The sequence below is a fragment of the Dasypus novemcinctus genome, chromosome 4, assembly GCF_030445035.2.
Source record: "Dasypus novemcinctus isolate mDasNov1 chromosome 4, mDasNov1.1.hap2, whole genome shotgun sequence".
Lineage (NCBI taxonomy): Eukaryota > Metazoa > Chordata > Mammalia > Cingulata > Dasypodidae > Dasypus > Dasypus novemcinctus.
In genome coordinates, this window is record NC_080676.1 from 53,972,891 (window position 1) to 53,999,153 (window position 26,263).

Sequence of the window (26,263 nt, forward strand, 5' to 3'; positions counted from 1 at the left end):
TTCATTATTTATCTTGAGAAGCGGAATGACCAAGGTAGCTGTATGTGTGTATGCACATAAGATCCCCAGATCAGGTCATTTAATGCTCAACACCGGGACATTGAAACACTCAGATGACGTTCCCAAGGTACCGAAAAATTTACAGTTAGAACCTCCCTCGCCCTGGGAAAAATCAAGACCCCCCCCCCCCAAAATGCAATAAAAAACGGCATTTTTGCAAAATATATCTCTATGCTTCCTGGATCTTATTCTATTTTTTTTTTGGAGATTTGGATGTTAAAAAAAAAAAAAGTGAGGTAACACCGAAGTGCAAAGGGCAGGTTTGGACTGGGGCCCCGATGTTAGGTTCCCGACTGACATATGGAGTCCGGCTTCTACCCAGCCCGGTGAAGACTCCGCTCTTAACTTGGTCGTTTAAAAAACAAGCCTTTTAAACAATCCCATATCCTCCTCTTTTGTGGTGGCTGCCTCGGAGTTGCCGCCGGTCAACCTAACGATTTACGGTAGAAAACACCGTGGTCGTGCTCCCACGGCAGTCCGCCGGCGTCGGCGAGCAGCACCTCCCGCTGGCCCCTCCTCTCCCGGGGTTCTCCCCACCGCCGCCCGCCCCGCTGCGCTCCGCGCGGAGGCTCCGGGGCTCGCCCTCCGCCCGCCGCCGTCAAGCCCGGCCCGGGCGCAGGGCCCCTCTCCAGCGCCCCCTCCCCGGTGCGCTGCGACTGGCGTTCCCCAGCGCCCCGCCTGACGCTGCAGCTGGGCCGGCGATTCGCCATTGGATTAAAAATAGCAGCGTCCCCCCTCCTCGCCCGTCCCAGGCCCCGGGTGCCCGCTCCCGCCCCACGGCCCGCTCTCCCCGCCCCGAATCGGCTCCGGTCGCCCGCGCAGCCCGCCGGCCCGGGCCCAGCTGCTCTCCCGCCGCCGCCGGCAGACCCCGCGCTCCGGCTCGGCTCGGCTCGGCTCGGCGCGCGCCGCGGCCATGCAGCGCCGGGGCGCCCTGTTCGGCATGCCGGGCGGCAGCGGCGGCAGGAAGATGGCTGCAGGAGACATCGGCGAGCTGCTGGTGCCCCACATGCCCACGATCCGCGTGCCCAGGTCCGGGGACAGGGTCTACAAGAACGAGTGCGCCTTCTCCTACGACTCCCCCGTAAGTGAGGCGCGGCCGCCTTCGCGGCGCCTTGGGGGAGGGTCGCGGTGCCCGCGGCCTGTGGCGGCCGCGAGCCGCGGACCTCGGCAGCACGTGAAGCCCGGGGAGAAGATGCGCAGTGGCAGCCGGGGTCCTCCTCCTCCTCCCGGCGTCGGAGTTGACTCAGGGGCACCGCAGTTCGGCAAACAGTGCGCGCCTACTGGGTGCCCCGTGCTGCATTCCCCGAGGCTACCGCCTCCGAAGACTGGCTCGCGTAGGTGTTTCCTCCGCCAAGCTCCCGAGGCTGAAAGGGCCCCAATTCCCAGCAGCCCGCCCACGGCCCCGCCACCGTTTGAAAGCTCGAATCTAAGAGTTCCCTGCTTTTAACTACACATTTCAGAGCGTTCGCGTCCTCGCCGCGAAGAGCGGAGGGCGGGCGGGTGGAGGGGACTGATTCCTCCCGGACACAGCCCTTCCTAGGTCTGGGACCGTTTGCTTTGCCCGGGGATTCCCACTCCTGGACGATCTTACGGTCCTTTCTGAGCGTTTCTTCCTCCACTTCCCTTTTTTCTCCACACCTTTCCTCTCCACCAGAATGTCAGAAGGAATCTGGTGCTTCCTCTTGGGCAGCAGACATATGGGGTCTAATGGGTTATTATGGCGTTCCCATCCCCTTCAGAATGAGTCACTTGGACTGATATGCACAAGTATAAATTATTAAAAGTTCGATCCCAAGTCGTGACCTCGGAGAGTGGAGAGGGAGGTTAAGATCGATCACCGCCATTTACCCAGGGCGGTTGGCGGAGGTTTTTAGCTGGTTGTGTGTCTATGTGTGAGGAGACCGAGGGTGAATGCTCCTTTCACAAGTCAAAATGGGCTTCAAAGTGACTCAGCTGTCTGGCCTTTCTCATTTCTTTTTGAGGACCGGGTTATTTTTATCCACGCACTTTAGATCTCATGTGTCACCCGGCAGATCTCAATGCATCGGGAGGTGCATTGATTGGAAGGACTGAGGCAGATTTCACAATAGTCTAACATATTTGATTCATATTTGGAGTGTTGTTGGAGGGAAAAAATAGCCCATATGAGCGGCATGTTTTCCAAAGCATTCTTTATTATCTTGTGGTGGGTCGATACTGGTTGGTTTCAAAGCACTGTTTCTTTGGAACCCTAGAATTACTGTCCTTTCTGTGATAATTTAGTTTTTCTTTCATGCTAATCCCAGATCATTTGGGGGATAAAATGTCACCTGTGTGTTAATTTCTTTCTTTTTTTCCCAAAAAGATCCATGTAGAGTGGAATGAAATTGTTGTATTTAATATTATATAGTGGTGACACTAATAAAGCAATTGCAAGCAGTGTCTTTAAATCTTGCTATCAACAAAATATTTGAAAATGGTATTTTCAGGTTTTTTATTTCAGTGTTGGGTGTCTTCCCCATCAGTAGTTCCTAAGGTTGGAGGGGGACGATGGTCCTAACTAATTTAAGCAATTGACAGATTATGAACGCTGGAAAGTATAAAGTATAAAAGTGGCAAGACTACTTTGTCCACGTTTGGTATGGGTTGCTTTTCAAATTCTGTTTACAAACTTTGTTGTTGGAAATACATTAAATGGTGTATAGCAGGTATGAGAAAATGCTGATTTTTAAAATTCACAAATAGTTATTGGACACTTACTGTATGCCAGACGCTATTCTAGAAACATCTTGTCCAGTGTAAAATGATGTTTTCACTGATTACAGTAATTCCCTGGAGGTTACTGGGCTTATTTAAAAAGCCAGTGAATGAATAAGTATATTTCATTATTTATGTTTCAGGGGAGGAAGAGAAGGGAGGTTTTATAATAAGCTATCTTTTTTTTTTTTTTTTAAGATTTATTTATTTTTATTTAATTCCCCCCCTCCCCTGGTTGTCTGTTCTTGGTGTCTATTTGCTGCGTCTTGTTTCTTTGTCCGCTTCTGTTGTCGTCAGCAGCACGGGAAGTGTGGGCGGCGCCATTCCTGGGCAGGCTGCACTTTCTTTTCACGCTGGGCGGCTTTCCTCACGGGCGCACTCCTTGAACGTGGGGCTCCCCCACGCGGGGGACACCCTTGCGTGGCACGGCACTCCTTGCGCGTATCAGCACTGCGCATGGCCAGCTCCACACGGGTCAAGGAGGCCCGGGGTTTGAACCCCGGACCTGACCTCCCATATGGTAGACGGACGCCCTAACCACTGGGCCAAAGTCCGTTTCCCCATAATAAGCTATCTTAAAGCACAGCGCATGGTGATGTGAGACCTTTTCTTATGGTATTTACTTAATGTTTAGTCATGAATCCATTAAGGGTGTCTTGAGCCTCTGCTTTGTGCCAACTCATACATGCACATTTACAAGGAGACTTTTTTTTTTCTCTCCCTTCCTTTCCCCTCCCCGCCCCAGTTGTCTGTTCTCTTGTCCATTTGCTGTGTGTTCTTTGTCCGTGCCGGGCAGCTCTCCTTACGGGTGCGCTCCTTGCGTGTGGGGCTCCCCTACGCGGGGGAGGTAGGAGGGCAGTCCTTGCGGCGCATCAGCACTGCACATGGGCGAGCTCCACACGGGTCAAGGATGTGCGGGGTTTGAACCGCGGACCTCCCATGTGGTAGACCGTAGCCCTAACCACTGGGCCAAGTGCGCTTCCCTGCCAGAGACTATATTCCACAAGTGCAATGGGATTGTAGAACCGTGGTTGAGAAAAGGCCAAGACTAGTTGAGTGAAAAAAAACAGAAAACTTCCTTGCATTGGATACTTTTGAAGAAGATCATAGATAATGATGGCTAGAAATAAAGGAGAGCAACACTCCAGGAAGGGGAAAATTACATGTGCAAACATATAAAGTGTGAATATTTTCTTAATATTTGCCTGTAATGTATTTGGAAGAAAAAAATATTGATTTGGCATGTTACAAGAAGGGGAGAGTAGATGAAGTAGATGAGAGTCGATTCAAGTAGGGCCTTGAATATCTGGAAAAGGATCTTGATTTTATATAGTCAGTTATTGAAAGCTAATGTAAGGAATAGAGTTTAGAGTAGTGTCGGAGGTAGACTGTATGTACCTAACATGGCTAAGGCACCATGTGAGCATTTTTGCTGCTCTTCACCTTTGTGGGATTTGAGTATTGAGCAGGACAGTGTGATAACTCATTTTGGTATCCCCCTCCTTCCTCTCTTCCCACTTTCTAGGACTTAGCACATGGGTGCTCAATAACAGTTATTTTGGGATGAGTGACTTTTCAGTTTTCTTGTATGCCCAAGCAAATACCAGCAATGGGTTGACTTAAACAAAGGGAATTTAGTGGCTCACAGTTTTGAGGTTAGGAAAAAAGTCCAATTCAAGGCGTCATCAAGGTGATGCTTTCTTCCCAAAGACTGGCGTTCTGGGACCCACTCCTGGTAATCCTTGGTCCTGGGCTCCTCTGTCACGTGGCAATGCACAGGGTGGCCTCTCCCTTCTCTTTGCGGTTCTGTTGACCTTTAGTGTCTTGTTTCCCATGGCTTATTGCTCCTGTGTCTGATTGAGGTGAGTGCCTTAACTCATTGAAAAGTCCTGCTTACAGTGGGTTCCCACCCACAGGAATGGCTTCAGTTTAAGAACATGTTTTTCTGGTCTACATACAGCTCTAAACCAGAAGTGAGAATTTATTTTTCCCTCTGCCTCGTGGTTTCATCCCAGGCCCATCTTCAAACCTTGATCTCTTTGGTTGAGACTCTCCTTCAGCTGAATGTGCTTTTTCCAGCGTTCTTTAGGTTGCTGACTCTGGGGAGGCCAGTCTCTGGCTCTTCAATGTGTGAGATTCATTTCTTTTTCTAAGACCACCTTCCTCTCTTGCTCCTCCTTCAGGGCTCTTTTCTTGGCCTTCCTTTTCTGTTTCGACTTCATCCTTTCCTCTGAAGGCATATATTACTTCGAATCTGTGCCATACAATGTAGCAGTTGATTATAGGCTGCCTTCCCTTGTTTACTATCATTTCATTTTCTTTTATCTTTGTCACTCATATTTTTAAAGCACCTTCTAGGTGTGCTGAGCGTTAGGTACACATGAGGTGCTATCCTACCCTTGTGCTAATTATACCCCTCTCCCCAGCTCTAATGTGAGAAGAGAGCTTTTCTTATAGTATGTGGTAGAACTGGGACTGGAATCTCTGTCTGGCTTGGGCGAGTTAAAAATGCAGAGAGCAAGACAAAGGCTTGGGCATAGGTGGTTTACTTTGGAAAGGTATTTCAGGGATCACAAAGGATTCTGTTGTGAGAAATGGAAGAGTGACAAAGAGAAGGAAAGTAAGCCAATCCAAGGTAAGTTATTGAGCTGGTTACTGCAGTGGGTAACTGGTGCTCAGTCCTGCTGGGGGCCCAGAGGAAGTATAGAATGTGCCTCAGAAGTGACCGCCTGAGACCCAGAAGAGGAGAGTAGTTATCCAGTGGTTCCCCATCCCCTGTTGGTCAAGGGTTGCTCAATTGCTTGAGCAAACTTCCTTACTCTTCCAGGTTGGCTGTTGCACCATGAATATGGAGCAGCTCCCGCAGGTTGTTCCTTTTTTTTTTTCCTCTCTCTCTTTATTATTATTTTTTAAATGTTACATTAAAAAAATATAAGAGGTCCCCATATACTCCCCACCTCCCTCACCCCACTCCTCCCACATTAACAACCTCTTTCATCCTCGTGGGACATTCATTGCATTTGGTGAATACATTTTGGAGCACTGCTGCATCACACAGATAACGGTTTATGTTGTAGTTTACACTCTCCCCTAGTCCACGCTGTGGGCCATGGCAGGACATATAATGTCCAGCATTCACAGGCTGTCCGTGACCACTAGTAGCAGAGATGTAAGAGATCCTCGGCTAGGAGTATTAGTCTACACCTGTTGTGGCAATTAGCTGTATATGGGGCCAGAAAGATGGCCTGAGAGACTGAGACGCAGTGGAAACAATGCGTCCCCACCCTCCAAGCTCTGAGATCTCTGGGTGATGATGTGCTGTCCCTGTTGGTTCCTCTTCTTCCTGGGAACCTTTGGAAGACTCTGAGGAAGTGACCCTGGTGGACAGAGGCCTGTTAGTAGTGGCTGGTTTAGACATCCACCAGGAAAGGCTTAGAGATCACCATCTACTTGTGGGAAAACTTTATACTTGGGGTTCAGTAAATCCTTCAGTCTGTCTGTCCTTCCTGCTGCAAATATTTATTGGTGTGCCTGACACTATCTTAGGCATTGCTAATCATAATAATGACAGCTAACATTTGTATAGAGCAGTGGTTCTCAAATTGAGGTCCCTGGACCAGCAGTATCAGCCTCACCTAGGAATTGTTAAAAATGCAAATTACTGGGCCCGACCCCAGACCCGTTGAAGCAGACACTCTGGGGTGTAGGGTCTAGCAATCTGTGTTTTAAGAAGCTCTCCAGGTGGTTCTAATGTATGCCGAAATTTGAGACCCTGTGATAGAGAGCTTACTGGACGCCAGGTATCTTTCTATTCCTATGTTATATATTTTCACTAGTTTAATCCTCACAACAACCTTATGCTGTATGCTGTTATAATCACCATTTTGCAGATGGGGAAATGAAAGTATATAAAGGTCACAGATATTAAGTGGTAGAACGGGGATTTGAATCCAGGCTGTCTGGCTCTAGAATCTGTGCTTTTCAATGTCATGTGGGCAACGCCATTTGCTATCACGGTGCTTACTTGTAGGTAGAAAAATAATTTAATTTAGGATTTTTTTGGGAAAAATCCTCCTAATGGATAAATGGATATAAGATAGTAAGGCAAAATCTAGCAGCTTGCAACTTTTCTTTCTCTCTGAAGAGGTTGATTTATAAATGAAATCAAATGAAATCATGAAATCAGATGAAATCAAGTGAAATCATGTGGCACAAATTTCCCTTCCAAAAGCAGCTAGCTGAAGAGTTGTTCTATGGCAGTGGTTCTTAAGCGTTTTCGTTTCAAAACTCCTTTATACTTTTAAGTATTTTTGAGGATCCCAAACAGCTTTTGTTCATGTAGTTTCTATCTATTGATATTTACCATATTAGAAATTAAAACTGAGAGAAAGTTAAAACAGAATGCATTCCATTAGCTGTCAGTGTTAATGTCATCAAACATCAGCTAGCCTCTGAAAAATGTCACTGTATGCTCATGAGAGAAGGAAAGTGAAAAAGGCACATAAATAACTTCTTTGTGCTATGAAAATAGTTTTGACATCGTCGAGGGCTTGAAGGATCTCCAGGGACTCCTAAGGGTTTCCAGGCCATATTTTGAAAAAAAAAAACCAAAACCCTAAAGTTCTAGGGTTAGTAATACAACTGTTTATTCCAATCATATACACTGCGAATTTTATGGGTTCATGTTTTCACATTTGCAGGTTATCTTAATCTTAGCTTGAACATAGTTGTCCTATATTGTATGTATATTCTTTTGAAGCAAATGAAAATTTAGAGAATTTGACTGTTTTTGAAAACATTGCAACTACTTGAGCTGGAAATTGTTTACTCTTTCAGAGAGGAGTTGTTTCTTCTGTGATGATAGCTCAGTAAAAAGGGCAGTTCTGATTTTCAGAGATGATCACAAATGATTTTTTTGGTCACTTTGCTTTTGGTTGGTTGCCTTTTTCTTTTAATCTCTAGGTGAATTTTATGTTATTTAAATTTTTTTTGGTTTATATTTTTTAATCAGAGTTATGTCCATAGATTAAGTTCTGTAAGGTTTGTGATGAGATAAGACCCCCTTTCCACTATTCCGTCTTTCCAGAGGAACCTTCAACTTATTTAGCTGATTAGTTTGCTATTAACCTCTGTGTCTCCAACATGCTGGTATTAACTTTTTGATTTTTTAAGAAAATGAGGATTTCATTCTCCCCCAACTCTTTGATTCCACCCTTTGTACACATTTCCCATTCCTTTATTCTTCCTGTAGAATCATGTTTTGTTTAGATCAATATTCAGGGCTTATATTACTATGATTGTTCAACAGCAAAGCCATGTAGAAAACTATGCTTGCTTTTCCTTTTCTAAAAGACTTTTTTTCCTTGGAGCTAATAACTGTTCTGATTTTCTGTTAACTTCCTTTTCTTAGAATTATTACTAATTCAGCTGAAACTCTTTGCCAGTTGTCTGAGTTACTCAAAAACCCTTAGTTGTACCACTAATTCTATCAGCTTCATCTCCCTAAAGCAGTTTCTCTTGAAGTCTTCTAACAGCTCCAATTTGGACTGGTTGCTCTCCTTTCATGGGAAAATCCTCCTACTAGACAATCTTTGTGGAATATGATAATACAGTTGGAGTAGATAATTGTAATCCTGGGATTCCCTTCATCTCGTTTTTGTTTTAAAGCACCTACTTCCTGTATTCCATTGATTTATAGATGTGTTTTACAGAGGCATCTCTAGTCCTTTTGCTTTCTGATAAAGGATGTATGGAAAGTAAATGATTTGAAGCCTTGTGTGTCTGAAAATGACTTTAGCCTGTTCTAAAAAATGTCTTTTCTTTTTAAAAAATTGTATTTTGTACACATATTTTAATTGATAATTTGGCTGGGTATAGAATTCCAGAATGGAATTAGTTTCTGGTCAGAATTTTGAGGTCTTGCTCCTTTGACTTTTTTTTTAAAGATTCATTAAAAAAAAAAAAGATTATTTTTCTCCCCTCCCCCCGCCCCTCCCCCCTGTTGTCTGTTCTCTGTGTCTATTTGCTGCGTCTTCTTTGTCCGCTTCTGTTGTTGTCAGTGGCATGGGAATCTGTGTTTCTTTTTGTTGCGTCATCTTGTGTCAGCTCTCAGTGTGTGCGACACCATTCCTGGGCAGGCTGCACTTTCTTTCGTGCTGGATGGCTCTCCTTACGGGGCGCACTCCTTGCGCAAAGTGCGGCTCCCCTACGCGGGGGACACACCTGCATGGCACGGCACTCCTTGCGCGCATCAGCACTGCTCATGGGCCAGCTCCACAGGGGTCAAGGAGGCCCGGGGTTTGAGCCGCAGACCTACCAAGTGGTAGATGGATGCCCTAACCACTGGGCCAAGTCTGCCGCCTAAAGATTCATTTTATTTATATATCCCACCCTTGCTGCTTGCTTGCTGTCTGCTCTTGATGTCCATTCACTGCATGTTCTTCTGTGTCTGCTTGTCTCTCTTTGTTGCATCATCTTGCTGCGCCAGCTCTTTGCAGGCACACGGGCCAGCCTGCCTTCACAAGGTGGCCCTGGGAAGTGAACCCAGGGCCTCCCATATGTTAGATGGGAGCCCAGTCGGTTGAGCCACATCTGCTTCTCTGCGGACGTTTAGCTTCCAGTCTGAAGCCTAGTATGATTCCTGATCATCTGTATGATCAGCATTGCCTCTCCCCTCCCACCCATCCAAGCTTGAAGATTCTTATCTATGTCCCTATGATTCCAAAATTTTGGGATGCTATGCCTTGGCAGGAATCTATCTATATCAATTGTCCTGGGCACTTACCTAGAACCCTTTCAGTCTGAAAACCTTCAACTATGGGAAGTTTTCTTAAATTATCTCCATAATGAATTCTTCCTTCTATTTTTTTTTTTCTTTTTCTCTTTCCAGAACTCCATTATTTATAAATTGGACCTTCATAGACTGGTCCTCTATTTTAATTAAAATTTTCTCCTATTTCCCATCTCTTTATCTTTTTGCTCTACTTTTTGGGAGAATTTCTCAACTTTTCTTATAAACCTGTTATTGAATTTTTAATTTGTGTTATAATTATATTTTAAAGAGCTTTTTTGTTCTTTGAATCTTCTTTTTTAAACTTATTCTTGTTTTATGAATGGAATTTCTTACCTTTATGAGGATACGAATGACAATTTTTAAAGTTTTCTGTCTCCTGTTTATTTTCTCCATCTTGATTTTGAAAATTCTTGTTTTGATCATTGTCATTCATGTTAGAGGCATTCCTCAGATGGCTTTAAATGGGGCACTTAAGACTGATTTGAAGCTACATTTGCATGTGCACATGGAGCTGTTGACCCTGAGCTCCACTGTAGGGTGATCTGGCTGAGCTGTTTCTCTGGGGAACCTTAAATTTCAGTATCTTGGTTTATTTTCCCTTTGACTGCTCTTAGGAGACTTTTCTGATTTCTTGTCTGGCAAGTGAAGGCCTATCTGACAGTATTGAGGGAGCTGAGTGGGAAAAGGGGGCTAGACTATTCTTAGCATCTGGGTATCGGATAATGGCTGGATATTGTCTAGATTCTCAACTCTGTCATTGTTTTGCTAAGCTTTTTCTCATATTGCAGTGGTTGGAAATGGAACTGCACTCCCCAGTGTCCTTTGATGGCAGGATTCTTGATTTTGATTCTGCCAGGGAGAGATTTGGAAGACAAAAGAGAACCTGCTATTGCCCCTGCGGCTAGGGCAGGCTTGTGCCTCTTCTTTCCCAGATGTTAGATGGGAAGATTTCTTAGCAGCTTCTGAGTATCATGAGAGCATTTGTGAAATTTCTTGTGAGGCTTGAGCATCCGGATTTCCTGAGCATGAGTGGTGGTTTCTCTGACTTTAGCTCTCATAGCCCTTCCAGTGATTTTGTAAGCCTCTTATTCCCTGTACCAAATCCCTTCCTGCCTGATATATTCCTAGGAGAGTTTCTATTTTCTGACAGAATTTGTACTGATACACATATATTCTATTTAATCCCCATGTTGCTCTTCTCAACTGAGCTCTTTCTTTGTATTACAGCCCTGAGACCTTTGTTTTTGCTTGTCCTAGAGAATAAATCTGCAGGAGTTTGCCAGGTGGAGGAGGGATCCCCATGGGGCTCTGATGGCTACTTAGACTTTCAACACATCCTCCTTACTTTAGCCCCTGTTTCACCTAGGCTTCCAGAGGTACTTGGAGCTTCCAGTTCTGGAGGCTTTTGGAAATTCTAGGGTATAAATCAGTTTGAATCTTGCTTTCCCTGTTGCTGGCTTAGGAATTAGCTTTGTCAGCTCTTCTTAGTCTTTTAGCACTTATCTATCTACAGTCCAGGTTTCCAGGTTTTGTCCCTGTCATCTGTCTTTAAAAAATCCCTTTTCTGTCCTTTTGTTGAGGTTTCAGAAAGGAGTGAAAATTGATTCGTGTGTGTGTAATTTGCTCTGTGCACTCTAAAGTCCTACTTTTCTAAACTAGTAATCAAGAAGTTCCTTGCCGTCTCTCTGGTGGCAGTTAATTACCGTTAATGTTGTACCATTTTTAGAGTTTTTGAATGTAAGAGACGATGCTGAGCCTGTCAGAGAGTCTTTTTGGGAAGGTTTGTAATTTCCACTCATTGAATCTGGGCATCTGTTAGACCCTGATATCTCTTTTCCCTCCCCTGCATTCCTCATCCTGTGGACTAGAGTTCAGTTAAGGTTACCACCATCTGTTTAGTGTCTTCCACTCTACCTCCTTCATTCTCTTTTACCATCACAAGGTCCAATATAGCCTCCTCTCTCCTTCCCAATTGCAAAGGCTCAGGTCCTAACCATCTCTTGCCTGGAATATTGCAGAAGCCTAACTGACCACCTTGCCTCCCTTGCAGTCTCTCTGTCATGTTGCACTCAGTTATTTTTCTAAAACATGCATCTAATCTTGTTGTTTCCCTGCTTAGGAATCCCTAATGGCGCCTTCAGACTTTTCTAACCTAGACCATCAAATCAATTTACTGTATTTGCTCCAACTCCCATTCCAGTGTCATTACTTAGCACATGCCGGTTGATTACAACCTTCTGGCCCAAGGGACTTTCTGCTCTTTAGGTGCTTGTGCTTTCACACGTCCCTGTGTTTGCTCCTCCGTTGGCCTGGACTGCCTTCTCCCAACCCACCACCCCCTGGGGAAAAACCCCACTGTTCCTATAAAGCTAGCTCGGATGTTCTCTGAGAGGTAAGGCACTTATTTTCCTGTGTTTTCAGAGCACTTTGTACATCTCTGTCATAGGTGGGATACTGATTATTGAAGACACAAAATAGCTGAAGTCTTGGGACTATTAAAGGGAAAAGAGAGAGGACCGAAAACGGTGCTGTTTATAAACCTGGGCTAATGAGGCTGTATCTTTGCAGATTTCCTATTTTTAAAAAACCTTGAAATTAAAAAAAAAACAAAAAAACTTGAGTAATTTTTGGAATAAAAAATGTTATTTAAAATAACCAATAGCATATTTTTATTTCGTCGCGTGATCTGAAAAGTCTTTAGCTTTACCCTTGAAAAACCAGAGACAGGTATTGTGGGTATCTGCTGAGTGTTTTATGTCTTGTCATTCTGGATGCCCAGGAGTGACTGCCCATCATGCCCCTCAGGGAGCTGGCAGGAGGGCTGGGTTCTGTGGATGTGGCTCAGGCCTCTGCCTGTGCTGCTGCTCACCATGCAGAAATGCAGGTGATCCGTCGAGGACTGCCCTTGGTCCCCGGACACAGGAAGACGTGAACAAGAGCTCCTATTTTTAGGGTTGGAACAGCAGGGCAATGCGACAATGACAAGAATTTAATGAATCTGAACATGCTTCCAGACTAGAGATGTTGCTTGAGGTGCAGAATAGGGTGTACTTACTGTGATAAGGTTAAAAATAAACCATTTTGCTTTGAGTTAATTAGCAAGCATTAATACTTACTTAGAGCCTACTGTGCACTCTGCACTGAGCTGGATGCTATGGGGGCAGAGAGGGTAGGAGTGTATTGGAGGGAACCAAAAGACTACAGGAAAGGAGAAGGACATGAGTCTTTCTACCGTACTAGAGTGTGTTTCTGTTAATTTTTCAGTGTCTATTATGTGCCAAACATTATGCTAAGTACTTTCATATACATCATTTTATTTGATTATGATATTAATTGGCTTAGGAGGTGTAATTACTATTGTTGCCCCAGTTTTACAGCTGAGGAAACTGAGGGTCAGAGAGGTTAAGTAACTTGTTCAAAGATTTGTTCAAGGATTGGTAAGGGAAAGCAATAGAATTTAAATCCAGATGTGTCAGGTTAGATCCTAAGACGCTTGCAGGATATTTAAGTTTTAACCAGTGTGGCACTTATGCTGTGTGAATGGAGATTTCAGGCATGGGAGTAATCAATAATATCTAGAAGAATTACTGACCTGGATAACTGGGTGGGATCTGAATAGATGGCAGGGAACAAAGGTCTGGAGTTGGGACCAAGCTTGGCATGTACAAGAGAGAGTAAACTGTCAGTGGAAGAGAGGATTATGGGGGAGCATGGCAAACAAGGTGGAATCCTCTGGATTATAAGGGAGCTGGGTCTTGATAAGGTAAATCTGATAGGCCAGCCAGTTAGGAGCAAAGGAACATGAGGACAGTGGCTATTTAGTGCTGCTGTTCCAGAAGTGGAGTGAGGAATAGGCTGGGAGATGGGGAGACCTTGCATAGGAAATCAGCTATGAGGCTGTGGTTTACCTGGGCAGGGCGACAGTAGGGATAGAGATATGGGGGTAAAGGGGGGAAATAAACCTGAGAGGTTTTGGAGAAAGATGTTGACCACTTTAGAGCAGAATATATAGTGAGTGAAGGAGGGGGAGATTTTAAAGATCACTTCACAGCTTCTAACCTGTAAGATGGAAATATTGAGGACATAAGTGAGGAAGGTATGAGAGTTAAATGCAAGTGGGTAAGAACTGTGTGCCTACTGGGAAAACTGGGAATTGGAATGGAGCTCAGAGGTCAGGGGTTGGATTTTAGTCTGACAACTCCTAGTTTAGAGACCCAGGGTTTGTGAGGAGCCCTTACGAATGGCCACAGGATTCCATCTCTTCACTCCTGGCATCTTTACCCCCAAGCTGTGGAGGAAGCAGTGACTGGCACATGCCTCTTTCTCTCCCACTCAATTGGCTCGAGTGCCAGGGAAACTCAGACTGGGGCCTGGGGCAGTATTTCCTCCAGGAGTTAGAAATGTGAAGAGATAATCTTGCTAAATGAGCAGTTGTAGATGGAATACATGCAGAGGTTACTGGTTTAAGAAGTAAAGTCACCCTAGGGTAATCTTGACCCATATTCATTACATGGGCCATTGGCCAAAAGGGTATCGGTTCTTGTAAATGACATAACTTTTTCAAAACCAAACCAAGTGTTACTTTTCTTGTCTTGGTTATTTCTTTAGATGTGGTTGTAGAAGTGCTGTACCACACATAGATGACTCTGTCCTGAGAAGTCCTTAGAAATAGGCTTAGAGGTCTTACGGTGGTTGGGGGGATGGATTGGCCAGGAGGAAAGTGAACATAAGGCGTGAAGGTGGAGGTGGGTATGGGAAGCAGGGATGAAAGTAATTCATATATTGTTTCCTTGGGTAGAACTGCTGAGTTGCTTTTTTGGATGCACCATTTGGACAGATTTTGCCCTAGAGGCTGTGGAAGGAGCCTTGGTGGGCATTGGCTATCTCTCCAGGCCTCCACTAGTAGAGCAGGACCACTGGTAGATGCAGTCTACCTGCTAGATGCAGGTTGGAACGCTGAAGATGGGTGGACTGTGGGGGCTGCTAAACCTTGCAGCTATGTCACCAGCATTTAGGAGCCTAGCTTCTTGGGTCCTGCTTCTTTTTCTGTCAGGGAGATTTCCACCTGGCATAGTCACCTCTCAAGGACCCCAGCTATCTTGTTGCATTTGGAGAGTGGAGCTGGTGGGGCTCCACAAGAAAGCCTGATGGAATGCCTGGCACAGGCTGGTTCCTTGAGTGGGGTGACTCCTTTGCTTGCCTCTTCTGCTTTCCTTGAATGAAACAGACATGGGAAAAGAAGAAACTGCTCTTTTTCCCAAGTCCCCACGGAGGCGTGTGCTTGCCAACAACCGCCCACCTGGCTCCTGCCACCATAACAACATCTGCTGTCCTTACTCTTCTGAGTTGCACTGGGGAGCATGTGTGGTGCTGGATTGCCTGGGTTCAAATCCCGCCTTATCACTTAGTAGCCATGTGACTTTAGCAAGTGCCTTAATTCCCCTGAATTTCTCCAAGCTTGGTTTTCCTCTCTGTCATACCTACTTTGCAGGGTTCTGTTTCAGGTTACTATTATTATATTTTACTGATTGGTATCCTTCTCTGAAATGCTCTCCTCCCTTGCTTTCACTTTCTAACTGGAGGATCTGTGGCAGAGTGTGCTTGTCCTTTTTTGGGGGTGGTGGTGGTGGTGTGTGGTGGAGGGGTCTCTCAGAGAAGAAAATGAAATAGCATTTAAAGAGGCCCGGGGTTATCAAAGCACTCTGTACTTTGTAGTTCTCATGACAGTTTGCCCTAATAGTGAAAGCCTTGGGCACAAGTACTTTCTGGTGACTTTGGAAGAGCTCTGTTCAGGGCTGTTAGTATTCGTGCTCAAATTCAGCTCACGGTGATGGGCTTTTATAGGCTAGCCTAGACACCTGATCCTCATGTTTAATGTAGTGTATCAGGGGAAATGCTTCCTGGCTTCCACACAAGAAAACTGTTTCTTTTAAATAAAAAAAAAAGACATGACTATAAAAAGTTTCATGGTTTGCCAGGTGTTTTCACATTTTCTCTCTTTTTTAATATGTAAATTGGGGATCACTTATATGGCTTATAGCCTTCAACTTAATATTGCTAAAGATGCTCACTTAGTGTCTTAATCTACTGATGTTTTTTTAAAAGATTTATTTATTTATTATTTATTTCTCTCCTCCCCCCACCCCCGCCCTGGTTCTCTGTTCTCTGTTCTCTGTTCTCTGTTCTCTGTGTCTATTTGCTGCGTCGTCTTCTTTGTCTGCTTCTGTTGTCAGCGGCATGGGAATCTGTGTTTCTTTTTGTTGCGTCATCTTGTATGTCAGCTCTCCGTGTGTGCAGCACCATTCCTGGGCAGGCTGCACTTTCTTTTGTGCTGGGCGGCTCTCCTTACGGGGCACACTCCTTGTGTGTGGGGCTCCTCTATGTGGGGGACACCCCTGCGTGGCAGGGCGCTCCTTGTGCGCATCAGCTCTGCTCATGGGCCAGCTCCACACGGGTCAAGGAGGCCCGGGGTTTGAACCGCGGACCTCCCATGTGGTAGACAGACGCCCTAACCACTGGGCCAAGTACGCTTCCCTGATGATTTTTATTTTGCCCATTTCTCCTGTGAGAATCACAGTAACTGCTCTGAACATTTACCCATGCCCTGCGCTGACTCTTCCCCAGCTGCTTCTGGTGATGGCATCCTCGTTGCTCAGAAATGCCCAGAGCAAGCCTTCTATTTTATACATAGGAAGAATTAAATAATTGACTCCTCACTGAAACAGTAAATTTCCAGCGATGCCAGAATTAAAACCTAGCTGTCTGGGACCAGGCTGTGTGGCTCTGAGCATAGGAGCACTCTGCAAGAGAACATTTTCAGGGTCTGAAAAAGCTCAAAGAATCATTGCTGCACTGACATTTTAATTTTTTTCTTAACATTTCAGTCACAAGGATGATATATCAATGTTTAGTAATGCAAGAGTCCTGTGCTATTCCTGGGCTTATATACATTTGTGTTTTTTCCTATTTAGCGTATGTGGAAAAGTTTATTTCAGTTGATTTGTTGTTGAAACCAAGCCTTTGGAATTTGTAAATATTGTACAAATACAGTAATTCTGTACTACTGATAAGCTGTTTGGGTCTTTCCTTGCAACCCAGTGTGTTTTCTGATAAGACTTTTTCTCTGTTATATTTACTCATTCTGTGGATTGCATTCTTGCTGTACTTTTTCTATTTTACTTTCTGTTTTAGTTTCCTAGTTACCATACAATGGGTTGGCTTAAACAACGGAAAGTTATTGGCTCATGGTTTTGAAGCTAGAAGTTCAAAATCAGGCATCAGCAAGGCGATGCTTTCTCCCTGAAGACTGTGGAATTCCGGGGCTGGCTGCCCAGGATCCTTGGTCCTTGGTTTTTCTGTCACATGGCAATGCAAATGGTGGCATGCCTTTCTGTTTCAGGTTCTGCTGCGTTTCAGCTTCTCCCTCCCTCTGACTTGCACTTTGTTTAATAAAGACTGACTCTAAAGCCCAACCTGATTCAGCTGGGCCACACCTCAGCTGAAGTAACATCTTGAAGAGATCCTATTTACAATGGGGATTACAGGAATGGGGACCAAGACCAAGGACCTGTCCTAGCTGGGGTATATAATTCAATCCTTCCCCCTACTTTATTATTACACACTTGCTTCCCATCTACATGTACTTAATTTTTTTGCATTTTAAAACTGTTGTCTGTTTTGCTCTAGAAGCCAAAATGTACTGGGGATTGGTGCTGTGGTCATTGGAATATTCATGTCTGCCCTTCAGGTAGGGAAGTATCTGGGAGGCAGAATTAGTAGGCAGATGGTTATCTGAGGAAAACCAGAGGTGAGCAGAGAAAGGTGGGTAGATTTGTTGAACAAGGAGTCGAAACAGGGATTGTCCTTTATCCTGTCCATTCTACATCTAATTAATCAAGTTTCCTTGTGAGCGCTATCCTAAAATTAAATCCTGAATCTGTCCAGTGGCTCCATCTTCCCTGTGAATCCCCATGTCCTGTTGTCTCTCCATTTTCAGGCTCCTCTCTCATTCTTACCACTCCAGAAATTATGTTTCTTTCTTGTTTATTTTCCGTCGCTCTTTATGACGATGCAAATGTCTTTGGGCACAAATCTTGCTGGTTTCTCTCTGCTGTAGGGCTTTGAGGGCCTGAATAAATTCCTCCTGCCCCACACTCCTGTCTTTGGAGTAGATCTCACTGATTCTTTTTCTTTGATGATGATGATGATGATGGGTTTTGTGGGCAGTTCTGAGCCTTTGGGGTTGTGAGTTTTGAGGGACAATCCAAGCTCAGAGAATATGTGGATTAGGTTTTTTTCTATTACTCTTGTGTTGTTCTCTCCCAGCACAGGGCTGTGAAACAGGTTGGAAAAAAGAGGCAGGAGTTCAGAGGATATATGCAGGCAGCATATTTTAATGGACAGAACACTGGGTTAGATTTGAGAGGCACCAATCCTATTTCCAGGTTTCCTAGCAGCTGGGTTGACTACTTTGTAGTATGATCTCTTCTTGTTACATCCAGTCATATACCCTGCTTTGTTTTTCTGTTTGAGGTTTGCCATTTATTTGTTTTGTTTTAGTCTGCCATCCCCCACTGAAATATAAATTCAGAAGGTCAGGAATTTTCTGTTTTGTTACTGTTTGATCATCAACATTATATCAGTGCTTAGTAGATAGTAGGTCCTCAATAAATATTTGTTGGTTGAAAGAAAGAATGAATGATATAGGTTGTGTTCTAGAATAAGTCATTTTAGTTACTGCAGATTTCCAAAGCAAATTTGGGATAAGGAGTACATTTGTGTGGTGCTCTGACTTCCTGGCAGGAGAAAGGGTGGTTAAAAACTTTATATTTGTTTAAAAAATACTTTTTATTGAATTTAGTTTGAAGACTGTTTTAAAAAGATTTGTTCACTGAAAAGGGATCCATATAGCAGGCTTCTAAACTTTAATAAAGAACATAGAACCACCTGAATCCTGGAAAAATGCAGATTCCGAATCAGTCCTGGGTGGGGCCTGTGATTCTGCATTTTTAACAAGCTCTAGGGTAATGCCCATGCTGCCAGATCACACTTGACTTTGAGTAATGAAGATATCCTGTCCCCTTAATGCTGTGAACCTGGGTTGCTAAAGCCAAAGGAAAGTCTAGGTTAAGAAAAAGGAACATTTGAAAGACTGCCTGTCCTACCCTGTAATATAAATACACATATATATGTGTATATATAGATATGGCTCTAAATACATTCAGTTAAGAAAAGAGTTTTTATTATTAAGAAACTAATCCATGTTCATGAAGAAAAAATAAAAAATGCCAAAAGACAACACGAAGAAAAGATCACAAATTATCTCCCCATGCAGAGATAATAATCCTCAGGCAGACTTTTCTCTGTATAGCATATATACTGTTTTGCTACTGTTTTCTTCACTCCAAAATACATGTACTTCTTTTCATATCAGTAAATACTGATCCAAAGTTAATTTTAAATGATTGAAATGTTATGTTCTGTAAATTACTAAATGAATCTTCTGTTCTTAGACATCTGGTTATTTCTTTATACTATTATAAACAGCTAATTTAGTTAATTTCTTGTTTTCTTTTTCTCTTTTTTTCTTTTAATCAGGGTTCTAGAAAATACTGTGTTGTTGTCTCTTTTGTCTCGTTTTGCCAAGAGAGTGTGAGTCACAACCTTTCCCTGGTGTTAGTATGTAATTTGTCCTGAATGCGGATTTGTTGTGACTCCATCTACCTACATCATGTTTCTCTTTGCGGCAATGACCGCTTGTTTTCCACTGGAGACAGACACTGTTCTGTAGTTAAAAAAAACAAATGTTACTCAGTGACTGTTTCCTGAGTGCATTGCTCACACATGTTCATTCTCCCTTCCTATCTTCCAGTGGGGAGGCTGGTCTCCAAGAAAACATAATCATAAACAAAGTTCTCTGGACACCTACTGATTTGACAGTGTGGTGTATTTTTATTTAAAATGACTGTTCACTTGCTACTCTGAAATGTGTTGCAACCTTCACCTTTATCTTTGCCACTGTTTTAATTTCCTTTAAAATTGTTGGCAGTATAAAAAAGTTACTTCGGAGTAGTTGATAGGGCACTACAACGTAAGTGATAAGTGAATGGCTCTGTATATCTTGTATATATGCTGAAAGGTATTGAAGAGTGGATTTTAAGTAACGCATGGGCTTCTGATGCTGTTCTTCCCTGTTATGGTTTGGTCATGGGAGAAGAAGTTGTCAAAGGAATCATTACAGAGCCTTCCAGAAGACACTGAGAGGGAGTTCTTAACTTTAATGCAATGAAACCTTACAGGTGGTCAAATACAGTCTTGTAATTTTTTTTTTTAAGTAATGAAAATGCTGTAATATTGATTGAAGTGATGAATGTACATCTCCGATGATACCAAATGCAAGCCTTGTATCTTAGCCACATTTCTAGTTAGTGTATCCTAGAAGAGAAAACTAGAATCCTGTTTAGCGAAGACCAGGTTCTCACTGGCCATTCCAGGCTGGGCGCCCTCTGAGAGTAGGAGTTAGATAGGGTCCAGGTGTGATGGGGGTGGAGACAGCCACCATTGTTCTGAAGTAACTTGTGAGACTGGCTGGTTACAGAAGGTAGGGAGGGCTGGGGCCTGAGTGATCAAGTCTCTAAGCTGCTACAGGGCCCAACAAACCTGAAAAGCTAGTATTCCTGCTGGAGCCCCAGGCTGTTTATCTGTGCATGGCCATCAGTTTTATTTTTATGATCTCCATTGCTTAGTTATGTCAAAGAATTGGAAGGGAGCCTGCTCTATGAAGTCTTTTAAGTCCAGATCAGAGGGACACTGAGGAAAAGTTTGAGAGACCAAACTATGTAACTGAATGACAAATACACAAAAGTTGTCATTCATTCAACAAATGTTTATTCAGTCCTGCTCTGTACCAGGTTCTGTTTTTGGGATTCAATAAGGAATATAACACAATTTTCCTGCCCTCAGGGAGTAAATGTTTGGTTCAGCTTCTGAACATAGTTGCTCCAGATGAAGGAAGCTTGGGTTTCTCACAGCTGCAGATTGCAGTGAGCAAGATGCTAACAATTGTGAAATGAAAGTGGCTTAGAGGTCAAGGACTGTTAGGACAGGAAGATAAGCAGGGAAATGTGGGAATCAGTCATGGGTGCAGGCTGGCTCGGGGGTCAGGAGGACAGGTGTGGCATCTGGGAAGCGTCTCCAGTAATGCAGGCATTGACATGTGTTGTGGGTATAGATGTGGGCCTGACCTCATGTCCCCGAAGGTCTTTAAGGTAAAGCTTTCCTGACGGTGACAGACACATTTTCAGGCATCTCTTAGATTTTGAACAGAGTTCTTCTTACTCTAGACCAGTGCTTCCAAAAGTGTGGTCTACTGCCTAAATATCGAGTGTAAGAGGTTAGAAATTTCTCAAGCAGCTTGATATTGCTGCCACATCTGAGTGTGCGATCTGTGCATTTATTTGCTTGAGAAGAATAGAGACCAGTTTGGATTTTGTGGGACTTCCATGGTTAAGTTCACATTGGGTTCTACCTGTGATCAGTCTTGTGCAGGGAACCAACAGCTCTTCCCCTAATAGAAATGGCACAAAACAGGAAAGAAGCACAAAACAGGAAAGAAAAACAAAACAACTGGTTTTCCATGACAGTGTTTGGGCAGTGCCACCCTAGACCAAGCAAGAATGTAGTGGGAGGTGAGCTCTGGGCCTGAGAGTCAAGAATGTAATTGAATATAAAACTGTCACATTCCTGATTCTTTTAGGTCTTTATCAGTGTGACTTCCTTTCCTCTCTTCCTCTTTCCTCATTGTAACCAGCAGGTTTTCTTTTTCCTTTCTATTCTTTTTTCTTATTAGAGAAGTTATAGGTTTACAGAAAATACAGTGTTCCCATACACCTTTCCCCCTTCCCCCAGTTTCCCCATTATTAACACTTAGCATTAGTGTGGTACCTTTGTTACAGGTGATGAAACAATATTGTAATTATACTATTAACTGTAGTCCATAGTTTACATTAGAGTTCACTGTTCGTGTTGTATTGTCCTACGCTTTAAAATTTTTTTTTTATTCTGGTAGCGTATCTATACAACATAAAATTTTCCCTTTTAGTCACATTTAAATAATTACATTCACAGTATTATGCTGCCATCATCACCATCCATTACCAAAACTTTTCCATCATGCCAAAGAGAAACTCTGAACCAATTACTCATTAACTCCCCATTCCCTACCCCTACCCTGGCTCCTGGTAACTTGTATTCTAGTTGCTGACACTATGACTTTGCTTATTCTAATTATTTCATAATAGTGAGATCAAATGATATTTGTACTTTTGTGTCTGGCTTATTTCACTCAACATGATATGATGTCTTCAAGGTTCATCCATGTTGTTGCATGTATCAGAACTTCATTTCTTTTTATAGCTGATTAATATTCCATTGCATGTATATACCACATTTTGTTTATCCATTTGTTAGTTGATGGACACTTGGACTGCTTGCATCTTTTGGTAATTGTGGATAATGCCACTGTGAACATTGGTGTGCAAATATCTGTTCAAGTTCCTGCTTTCAGTTCTCTTGGGTATACACCTAGAAGTAGGATTGTTGGGTCCTATGGTAATGTGTAACTTTCTGAGGAATTGCCAACTGTTTTCCATAGCTGCTGCACTATTTTACATGCCTACCAACAGTGAATGAGTGTTTCTATTTCTCCACATCCTCCCCAAGGCTCATTATTTTCAATTTTTAAAATAGTCATTCTTCTGAGTATAAAATAGTATGTCATTATGGTTTTTATTCACATTTCCCTAATTTTTAATGATCTTGAGCATCTTTCATGTGCTTATTGTCCAGTTGTATATCCTCTTTGGAGACATGTCTAGTAAAGTCTTTAATTGGGTTGTTTGTCTTTTTGTTCTTGAGTTCTAGGATTTCTTTATATATTCTGGATTTTAAACCCTGTGGTTTCCAAACATTTTCTTGGATTCTGTAGATTGTCCTTTTTTTAAAGATTTATTCCTTTATTTATTTCCCACCCTTCCCCTCTTCCTGCCCTGCTGTTTTTGCTGTCTGTGTTGTCTTCTCATTTTTTCTCCTCTAGGATTCACTGAGTTTCGATCCTGGAGACCTGTGGTGGGGAGAGAGGTTCTCTGTCAATTGTGTCACCTCAGTTCCTGGTTTCTGCTGCGCATCACCTGACTCTCCCCTTGTCTCTCTTTTGATGCGTCATCATCTTGCTGCATAACTCACTTATGCGGGGCACTGGCTAACCACACGGGCACTTGCGTGGGCATCTGTGCGGGCACTGGCTCACCATGCGGGCCCTCACGTGGATACTGGCTTGCTGCTTGGGCATACTATCTCTTCTTCTTTTTCACCAGGGGGCCCCAGGGATTGAACTCAGTTCCTCCCATATGGTAGGCGAAAGCTCTATCACTTGAGCCACATCTGCTTCCCTGTAGATTGTCTTTTTACTCTATTGATGAAGTCCTTTGATGCACAAAACTTTTTAATTTTGGTATGGCCCCATATATCTATTTTTTCTTTTTTTACTTGTACTTTAGTTGTGAAGTCTAAGAAACTATTGCCTAACACAAGGTCTTGAAGATGCTTTCCCGTGTTGTCTTCTAGGAGTTTTATAGTTTTAGATCTTTTATTTAGGTCTTTGATTCATTTTGAGTTAATTTTTGTGTATGGTAGGAGATAGAGATCCTGCTTTATTCTTTTACATGTAGATATCCAGTTTCCCAGCAACATTTGTTTAATGTTTAAAGGTGCCAAGTCTACCCCATTGAGTAGACTTGGCACCTTTGTCAAAAATCAGTTGGCAGACAACTTGAGATACTTCAAGGGAAGATGGCAGAGTAGGGTGCTCCAGGACTCAGTTCTTTTCCCAGAACAACTATTATACAGGCAGGAACTATCTGAACAATTTTTGGAAACTCCAGAGGCCAGAAGAACACTGTTTACCAACCAGGGAAGATTAGGAGGAAAAGGCTGGTAGATGATGGTAGAGAACTGTAAATTGCTCTCTCTATATGGCAGCTACTGGTACCCATCCCCCAATCTCATGGCAGGCCTTCATGAGGTCCATTCTCTGGCTAGCTGCTGGTAACAGAAAGGGACATAAAAACCTTCTTCCCCCCAAACAGGGGTGGGCGTGGTCTATCACTGATCGTGGCTTTTAATTAAGAGAATTCCGGTTGCTGGGTCCAAGATCAGAGGTCAGCTATTGTTTCAACCCTCCCCAGACAGGGATTGAAGTGGTAGAAATTTAAGGACTCAGTACTTCCTAAAGACTGTGGGGGACAGTTAGTTGAAGGTCTGCATTAACTTTGGGGACCTTTTGGAGAAGCTTTTGGTGCACTTCTTGATCCCCTCCCCCTGGTGCTTTAGAGCCGGTCTGTGCTCCCTTGTGGGTCCCTGGCCTGGTTTTGGTTGGGAAATACTGACTTGGACAGTCCTCCCTGGGGTCACTCTCCTTTCCAGAATTTGCCTTCCAAGCAAAAGGAGCAAGAGGCAGTGAAAGGAGTGTAAAAAACTATAGAGGAGGACAGTCTGGGGAAAAGGCCTGTTGGCTTCAAATACCCAGGAGAGGGCAGTTTCTTTCCTGGGAAACAGACAAAAATCCTGTAAACAGGGGAAGCTCAAAACAACAACAAGCAAAAGCCCAGGACAAGACAGAGGTCCAGAAAAACAGGAAAATCCTGCATAGTGCATTCACCTTGGGTAGACCTTCTTGATAAGGAAGATTGAAGCTCCAGAAATTCTCTTGCCTTATCACCTGGTTACAAAACCAAGAAACAGACATCCTAGAGATTAAATTCCAGAGTTAGCATTTTAAAATGTAAAAATGTACAATGTGCAACAAAAGAGTACAAGGCAGACAAAGAAAAAGAAAATGATGGCCCATTCAAAGGAAGAGAATGAAAATACAGAAAACACCAGTGAAGAAGATGAGAATGTGGGCATACCAAACAAAGCCTTTTAAAAAAATGATCTTAAAAAATGCTTAAGGAGATGAAGGAAAGTGCAAAGAAAGAACTAAAGGATATCAAGAAAACAACCAATAAACAATATGAGAGTCTAAGTAAAGAGATAGAAATTTAAAAAGGAACCAAATAGTACTACTGGAGTTGAAGAACTACAATAATTGAAATGAAAAATTGTTTAAGCCCAGGAGAATTTCAAGAGCAGATTGAAGCTGGCAGAACAAGGAATCCATGAACTTGAAGATGAGGCACTTGAAATGAGTCAGGCTGAGGAGCAGAAAGAAAAAATACTACAAGCAAAAATAGTTGAGGATAGCTCAATGGGAATCCCAGCCGGAAGGAGAAAAAAGACAGAAAGGGGCAGAAGGAATATTCAAAGAAATAGTGACAAACAACTTCCCAAATGTAGCAAAACATACGAATATGCACATCCAAGAAGTTCAGAGAACACCAAACAGGATAAACATGAAGAAAAATATACCCCATTGTGTAATGATTACACTATCAAATGCAGAGGACAAGGAGTGACTTCTGAAAGCTGAAAGAAAAACAACATATAATGTATAAGGGAGTCCCATGGACTCCCTTGAGTCAGTCAGATTGAGTGCTGAATTCTCATACAAAATCATGAAGGCAAGAAATCAGTGGGTTGAAATAGTTAAAGTGCTGAAGGAAAACAGCTGCCAGCCCCAAATTTTATATCTGGTGAGACTTTCTTTAAAAAATGAGGGAGTTCATCGCCACTAGACCGGCCCTACAAGCAATGCTAAACAGAGTTTTTCAGACAGAAAGGTAAGTCTAGACAGTGGTTCAAAGCAGCATAAAGAAAGACCTACAGTAAAGGTTATCATTTGGGTAATTATAAGCGTCAGTATCATATTGTATTATTTGGTATGTAACTCCACTTCTTACTTCTAACAGGTACTAAAATGCAAATGCTTAAAAAGTAATGATAAATCTATATTTTAAAAAGTCAATTTTATTGATACATATTAATAAAGCATAAATCCATTCAAAGTATACAATCAGTGGTATTTGGTATAATCTCATAACTGTACGTTCATCACTCCAATCATTTTTAGAACATTTTCATTCCAGTAATAATCATAATAATCATAATAATAATAATAAAACAAAAACCAACCAAACAACTCATCACCTCTCAATCTTTTTATGCTTCCCCTGCTGTACATAGCTGCTATTCTGTTACCTTTTCTTTAGTATATTTGTGTTTATATTTTGTAGAAACAGTCATATATGCAATACCACCCATATTCGTATTTTAGATGAAGTTTCACTATGTTATACAACCCTGTGTTACACTTTTTAACTTTCCTTCTAGTAATATAAATATCCTTAGACTTTCCCTTTTAATCACCATCATACCCATATAATAACTCTGCTAGTCATAGACAGAATGATGTGCTCTCACCATTTCCATTTATTTCCAAAGATTTACAAACAATCTTTTGATCAGTTCTGCATAGATTAACCATCACCTTTCCATTCTCTACCCTCATTCTATTTTCTGGTGACCTGTATTCTAATTGTTAATTCAATAATATAGTTAGTCCGTAGTAAATCTATGTTTTTAAACATACAATGTACAAAGATATACATGGTAACAAGTTACAATTAAATGGTGGGAGGGCAGAGGAGTATAGGAAAAGTATATGTACATACTACTGAA

At 42.8% G+C, this 26,263-nt stretch overlaps 1 protein-coding gene across 1 annotated transcript in view; it reads left to right on the forward strand.

Annotated features, from left to right (window-relative positions):
• Window positions 1-583: 583 nt before the first annotated feature.
• Window positions 584-26,263, forward strand: part of USP13 (ubiquitin specific peptidase 13) — a 151,801-nt gene continuing 126,121 nt past the window's right edge. Inside the window, exon 1 of the mRNA XM_004478961.5 lies at window positions 584-1,141. Coding sequence (XP_004479018.1) covers window positions 974-1,141 — 168 coding nt within the window. The 5' untranslated portion in view covers window positions 584-973. The remainder of the gene's footprint in view (window positions 1,142-26,263) is intronic.